Source organism: Labeo rohita, chromosome 2 (genome assembly GCF_022985175.1).
Source record: "Labeo rohita strain BAU-BD-2019 chromosome 2, IGBB_LRoh.1.0, whole genome shotgun sequence".
Classification (NCBI taxonomy): domain Eukaryota; kingdom Metazoa; phylum Chordata; class Actinopteri; order Cypriniformes; family Cyprinidae; genus Labeo; species Labeo rohita.
In genome coordinates, this window is record NC_066870.1 from 3,825,680 (window position 1) to 3,833,261 (window position 7,582).

Sequence of the window (7,582 nt, forward strand, 5' to 3'; positions counted from 1 at the left end):
TCGTAAAAACAATGTCTCAGTGGTGTTAAAAATGTAAAGTTTCTTATTGTATAAGTTGAATTGGATGAATTGTGACCAGGACATGTTTTTATGAGATTCAACCTTGAACATAGCAGTTCTAGATATGAAAAGCTGTAATTGTGATACTGAAGGCCATACGTTGGTGGCTGTAGAGGCCGGGTCAACTCGTGATGGGCTGTTTATTTGCTGTTGTCTCATAGCAGGGCGCAGTCCTTTCTCCAAGCGGCAGACACAACATCCAGTACATGCTGACAGCATCACAGGCTCTCCAGACCTTAAAATTTCTAACGGTGTAGTCGGACTACTCCGTGTTGTTACGGTTGAGCTTAACTGTGGTGACGTGTTCTTTGGAGGGGTGTGCTTTTCTGTTTACTGTGGGTTTTTGTTTGCTAAAATGGCAGGTGCTTTTCTTTACAAACTTAACCAGTTCTGGGCAATTAAAAGGGAATTTCCTTTAGCTTGACCGAGGCTCCCTACAGGCTTGGCTTTATTTCCCATTCTGTTAGAAAACCCACCCCTGAGCTCCCCTGTTAATGAAGTGGCATTCAATACAAATACTCAGAAATCATCTTATTTGTACTCATGTTAGCAAAAATGTGACCCTGGACCACGAAACCAGTCTTAAGCAGCACGGGTATATTTGTAGCAATAGCCAACAATACATTGTATGGGTCAAAAGTATCGATTTTTTTTCTTTTATGGCAAAAAATAATTAGGATATTAAGTAAAGATCATGTTCCATGAAGATATTTTGTAAATTTGCTACCGTAAATATATCACAACTTAATTTTGATTGATTAATATGCAGTAAGAACTTCATTTGGACAACTTTTAAAAGTTAAATGTTTTTTAATTAATTAAATTTTTTTTTTTTGCAGATTCCAGATTTTTTTTAAATAGTCGTATCTCAGTCAAATATTGTCCTATCATAACAAACCATAAATCAATGGAAAAGCTCATTTATTCAGCTTTCAGTGGTTCATACATCATACAACAAAAAAATTGAGTCTTGATTTTGTGGTCTAGAGTCACAAATAACACTTTAAGGGCCGAATTTACTAAACAAGGCAAATTTGCTTGAAAGCGCAATCCCGTAAAATTGCCAATGAGAGTGGAAAATTGTGCGGCTGATTTACTGACAATGTGCAAAATAAATGAATGCAGACATAGCCAGATCATTTCTATAATGACCAACGCAAACTATGATTGCAGACAAGATTAACACAGATGCAAAATTGGTTGAGACCAGGGTTGCCAGGTTTTTACAAAAAACCCACCAATTGCTACTCAAAACTAGCCAAAAAGTAGCCAAAATTGTGTTCCGGGGGGTAAAATACACTTTTTTGCATTGCAGGGGATAAATATTACGTTATTGGGGTCGCTTCAACCCACAGACATGAAAAACCGCAGAATTGGCAACACTGGCTACGACATGATTTTTTGGGGGGTGTTAATGGCGCAAATACCAGTAAATAGTCTACTGCAAGGCTTAGTAAATAAAGTTGCGTGATGCATTTAAATACTCTCCTCCTGTAAATTTTGCATCTGAAAGGGAAACTCCTACAAGTGCATGTGCAATAAACTCAGCTGCAAATATGTGTCTTTTAATTGCTAATTTTCCACTGCCTGTCTTTTTAGTAAATCCTGGCAAAAGAGGGTTTGCGCTGGTGCAAGATGTTAGTAAATCTGGCCCTAATTCTGACAAGGAAATGCAAAAGATTTGACTTTTGCATTATAATAATTTAACTAAGTAAAATCTTGAGTATTGAGTAAAATAAGCTTTTATTTTACCCTGTCTTTCTATGATGGTAACAAAACGTGAATCACATGTAACCTGACAAAGGAAGGACGTGATTAAATTTTGCATGAAGAAAATGAAGCTTGTTTTTAGGATTTTCTTTTAGGTACAAGAACCTCACTGCATTTCATTACAAAATCAGTGTTTAAACTTAGAGGAAAAGTGCAAAGTTTCAAATACATAGAATGTAATATTTCATTAAACCTGGAAAATGTTTTTTTCAATCTGGAAAACATTTTTATTTCGCTTGATATTTTTTTTTTTTTTTTTTTTTTTTTTCCATTTTGCATTACCCCATTAGTACTGGTACACAATTTTCAATAACCAGTAGTTATATTATGGTAATATTTAGTAGTAAAAGTCACTTTTCTATATTACTAAAAAGTCAATTTAGCCATTTTGCAGTAATTTTAAGGCAATATGCCCTTAATTGTCATGAAAGTGTTATGATGCATAAAAATATTGGTAACACTTTACAGTAAGATGTCATTGGTTAACGTTAGTTAATGTATTAACATGAACGAACAATTAACAAATTTATTACACTAGTATTTATTAATCTTTGTTAGTGTTAGTTAATAAACAAAAAAATAGTCGTTCATCGTTTGTTCATGTTTAGTGCATTAACTAATGTTAACAAACACAGCTTGTGATTTTATGAAATGCATTAGTAAATGCTGAATTTAAGTAAGATTAATAAAAGCTGTAGACGTATTGTTCATTCTTAGATGTTACCTAAAGAACCTTATTGTAAAGTGTTACCAAAATATCTTAATGGTCCTACAGGCTTCATTTCCTTCATGTGAAATATAACCAATAATCGTTACTGCTTTTGTTGTTCTCATTGTTTGTTTTCAGTTATTTAATGTGAGCTGGACAAGCTTTTTGTTAGATTCACTCACATTACCACTTAACTTCAGATGTGTGAAATTTGAATCATATGATGATTTATAATATTGTTTAACATGGATCCTCAAGTAAGAACATAATCCTAAATTTATATATTTTTTTCTTACAAATACTGGACATTTTCTTTCTCTTCTTTCTTCCAGCTAACCATCTGAACCGAATTGGGATTTTGTACTTTCCTCTCCAAAAACCTCTTTAGAAAAATCTGTAACAACCTTGGGAATAACCTTTTAAAGTTGCATTTCAGTTTAATAAAACAAGTACAAAACAGGCAGAAATTGGTGCTGAAGTTCAGGATTTTCCTCTCACAAGGCATCGTGGACGTTGTTTGGCATCATCCTTTTTTCTCCCAGTAAAGCGGTGATCCTCACAGATTTATCCTCCTGCTGTCCAGAGGAAAGCATCTTTTCACAACTTGGGAAGGAAACTATACGCTGTTCTCATGCCCGTGTCTTTCTGGGATCGGGCTGTAGCTTGACACCATGGTAAAGGGGAAATTTGGGGAATACTGGGACAACTTTTTTTTAGTTTGCAAACGATTTCTACTTCGATGCCGCCTTCTGATGGACTCTGGTTGCCTTATTCAATCCCTCAAAGTCTAATGGAAAATGGGTTTCGGGGCAAAGGGAGGGGAGATTTTGAGGGTGCATGGAGAATAATTACAATCTATGCATAATATTATCATAATTGTCTTTATCATTCTAATTCTTTTTTGTTTTTGGAGGCTCCAAGCCATAGGATATCATCATTATAATGGCGTCCGGAGACATAAAATGTCATAGAAACCATTGAAACGTTTTTGTCTGTGTTTATTGGGTACATTGTTTCTGTAATATTCTTTTGTTTATCTTTTTTTTGTAATGTGTTGCCTTACATTTGATTCATAGATAAATGTTTCAAAAAGGAAAACATTAAGTTAACAAATGTAACTGCACTGTTTGAATTGTAATTTATTTGTAGAAGACTAAACAGCTGTAGCGTTCGGCTCACCTAGTGCCTTTCGGATAACAATTTTACTGCCATATCTGTTTCTTTCCAACAAATCTTTACTATTATGACAAGCAAGTTACTTTGAAAGCAAACGTATCTATTACAGCGTGATTTTCCTTTCTTTTTTATCGGAACCGAAACGGTTCCAAACAGAGCGGACCATCTTTTGCATGTCTTAAATGTTGTCAACCAAAGTTCAAACGTTCTGCATGAAGCGCCATGATGAAGGCAACAAACATGTCCTGCTATTTTCGTAGTCTATAACAGAACAGATAACATTCCCACCGTAAAAGAGTTTGCATTCAGTGTACATACTCAAATGAAACGAGATGATGAATACCTCCTCAATAATCCGACATGGTTTTTACAATACGTTTTCAGTAAAAGAAGCACTGGAACTATGATCTGTTTTGTCGTGGATGTATTGCATGATAAATTGCATTGGAGGCCGCACTGATGGATATGTGTCAATAAACATATCTTTATCTATCACCTAACACTGTCCTCTGTGTGTGTGTGTTTTATATTGTCTACTGTATTTTCAGGTCTGTGTGAACTTGCACATGCACATGCACATGCATGTGTTTAAATCAAGACAACAACACAAGAATCATTCAGTTTCAGCTCTGAGTTTATTGCATTTCATTGAATATCATTTTATGTGTTTTGAATGTCATTTTCCTCATTTGCATATGTAATTGATTTCTATCTGCTCATAAATATGGTTTATAGCAGGTGCAAACAGTGATTAACAACTATTAGTTGTGAAGGACTGGGTCGGGTGGGGTTGCTATAAACCATTAAAGTTCATTTGATAAGAAAATGAGAATAACCACCCAGTCCTTCTTTTGTCAATCACTGTGTCACACCCCCCAACATACAACACACGCACTGCATCACACCGGTTGGTTACGACTCCGTACAGCCCCCCCCTGCACGGCTGCACACCCGCGGACCACCACAGCCCGGCAGGGGGGGGAACTACTGCCCACTTCACAAGCTTCCATACTACAGGAGAACAAGTACCTCATTCGCTGAACTTCATCTTTAAACTAACCAAGAGTCATTTAGAACGCTGCTTTTCAGATCGCTCTTTATGACGTCATATTAAAGGAGCCGTGTGTGAACTTCAGCGGCATCTAGTGGGAAGGTTGCGAATTGCATGTAGAGAAGCTACGGTGGCCGACACAGGATAAAGTTGTGGTCTGAGACAGCAGAGAGTAGCCGGAGGTCGATTAAGGAATTATATTTACTTGTTCAGTAAATAAGAGCTTTTCGTTTGTTCCCGTCCTTTTATTTCCTGTTGCACACTCCATCACAGGGCACCATACGTTTGTTCAACAGCCGCTGTAAGTTCAGAAGACCGAGAGGGCGCAGCCTTCAAAATGAGACACAGCTTATGATTGGCAGCGCTGAGAGAAGTAACGTCACGTGACAGCGCCGTTTACAGTTTGAACAGTTTGAACATGTCGTAAATCGTAATTACGAGATACCAACTTGTAAAAAGTATGTTAAAAGCGTTCATGTCCTCGTAGAGCTCGTAAACTCAACTTGTGACCTGGGAGTTTTCTGAGAGCTAATGCTGCGTTCACGCCATATCGTAATTACCGGTGACGTTCTACTTGGAGCTGTTCACGTCCTCAGACGTATGTTTAAAAATAATAATAATTTTTTTTCAGTATGTTCAAAAATAATAATAATTTTAATACTGCAAGAACTAATCAACTAATGTAAGTAAAACATTCTCAAGTTTACTGAAGTAAATACTCCAAGTAGGCCTATTACTTACAAACAAAATGATAAATAAATATATTATGTACAAAATAAATACAAATGAAATTAAATACTATTTTTTCTTAAATAGAATCTTTTTAAAAATAGATTTTTTTAGGTAGGGCTATCTAAAGGCTATTACAGAAATAGACTACAGACATTTCTTTAAGTAATAATTAGGGCTGCACGATTTGGGAACATTTTCATATTGCGATTATTGAGGTCAATATTGCGATACGCGATTGCGATTATAATAAATGGTATTGTGAGTCAACTTGATGGGTTTTTAAAGAAAACGCACACACAGATTAGTGATAATGCAGAAATGTGTATTTGTAACACTAGAAATGGTTTCAAGATAAATTATTTTTACCAAATGAAATAGCATTTGCATTAATGTAAACTTATTTTCTCAAAAGTATAGCTAAATTAAATAAAATAAAAACGTACACATTTTCAGAAAAATAAGATATTTTAAAGATTTTGCCCAAACAAACAGGACATTTATGAAGAATGTAAAATATACTCTGTGTAAACTTTTTTGAAAAGGAAACTGGATATGTTTTTGGTCGATCGGATCACAAGTGGACAATGGAGACACAGTCGTTTACACCTGGCGTTTTAATCCGTCTCTTCTGTCCACTTTCGACCACATCTGACCACATTCCTGCATTTACATACATTACCAACTCAACTGACTGGCGTCTCTCCTGTATGATTTTATGTGATTCTCTTCAGACATTAGAACTGTACATGAATTATGAGCTTCTAGAACGTTTGACCTCCTAACTGAAGATCTTTTTTACAAATATAAATAAAAACAGTATAAATAAAAATAGTCTAAACAAAAAATAGCTGTATTAAGTGCAAACAATAGTGCAGCCATAATCAAAGTAGGCTAGGCTACTCTCTCAATATTCAAAGTGCAAATAGAGACCACTTTTTTCAAGCATGATACAGTTATAGACAACTACACAACCTATTATAGGATACATACAAATAACAACATATATATGTTATGTAGCCTAATTTGCGCGCACTGTGGAACCGCTCTCTAAAAGCGCGTATTAAAATTGCTTTTGAAGGCGCGTGCGCGTTTTACTTTCGGTTTAGTCTTAAGGATCGTGCGAATTCTCAGCGGCGCTGAGCGTGCTTTCTACAATACGAGACATTCATTTAACAAACGAATTTGAAAGTGAGGGGGACACAAACGGGATTTTGAAAAGTGGATAAGCTGAAAACGTTTTACACCCCTGTTTACACCTGTACTTAGCATTGTCCAGGGCCTGAAACAGGGCCTCTCTTGCACAGTACCTCTCTCTGGTCAATGTCAGTAATCTCAAATCCAAAATATCGCTATATATATATATATATATATATATATATTATTTTTATTTTTTTCTTTTGGCTACCAGATCAGTGTCGATCTCCTCGGCATCCATCCACGCTGCGCACACAAGTGAACACGCACGCACACGCGCACGCCACACGTGCACTGCCTATACTGAGAGACTGTCAGATTTTTTGTTTTAATCTTTTTTTTTTTTAAAAAAAAAAAAGATTAAAACATACCTTCGTCCTCAAAGATGGTATTTTTTATTATGAAAATCCAAAACTATTATCTGTTGAATATCTGGTTAATTTTTTTATATTGAATGCAAAATTCTTCATTCATAAGCAAAAATGGCTTAAATGTCCTCTGTCTTTTCCCCTTTTTCTTGCTGAACTTGATTCTCTTATTACATCTCTTAGACTCACAAGTAACAAAAAGAGTGCCAAATTCTTGTTGCATTATGACAATTTTTCTAAAAGAAGATAATTATTTTATTTATTTATTTTTATTATTTTTTTTCCATACTTTTCTTTTCTGTATGGATAGTACCATAATTTAATGTACGCAAATCCAGAATATAACTTTTCTGTCTTTTTTCTATGATTGTTCCTTGTAGGAATTATCAATGTCTAATTTCCCTGTTCTTGTACATTTCTTTACAGTTCTGTAATAATAAAAAAAAAGACTTAAAAACACATGCAAATACTGAATATCACTTTCATGATAATGCATCGAGTCAGCTGTTTGTAATTATAATG

The 7,582-nt window shown here is 35.2% G+C and overlaps 1 protein-coding gene across 2 annotated transcripts in view; it reads left to right on the plus strand.

Annotated features, from left to right (window-relative positions):
- The window catches only part of rock1 (Rho-associated, coiled-coil containing protein kinase 1), a 68,432-nt gene extending 64,217 nt beyond the window's left edge, over positions 1-4,215 (plus strand). Inside the window, exon 33 of one of the 2 annotated variants that reach the window (XM_051126438.1) lies at positions 222-895. In XM_051126438.1, the coding sequence (XP_050982395.1) occupies positions 222-273 (52 nt within the window). In that variant the 3' untranslated portion in view covers positions 274-895. Of the gene's footprint in view, positions 1-221; positions 896-2,871 lie in introns of those variants that run through there. The other variant, XM_051126446.1, reaches the window with a different exon arrangement.
- The last annotated feature ends 3,367 nt before the right edge of the window (positions 4,216-7,582 follow it).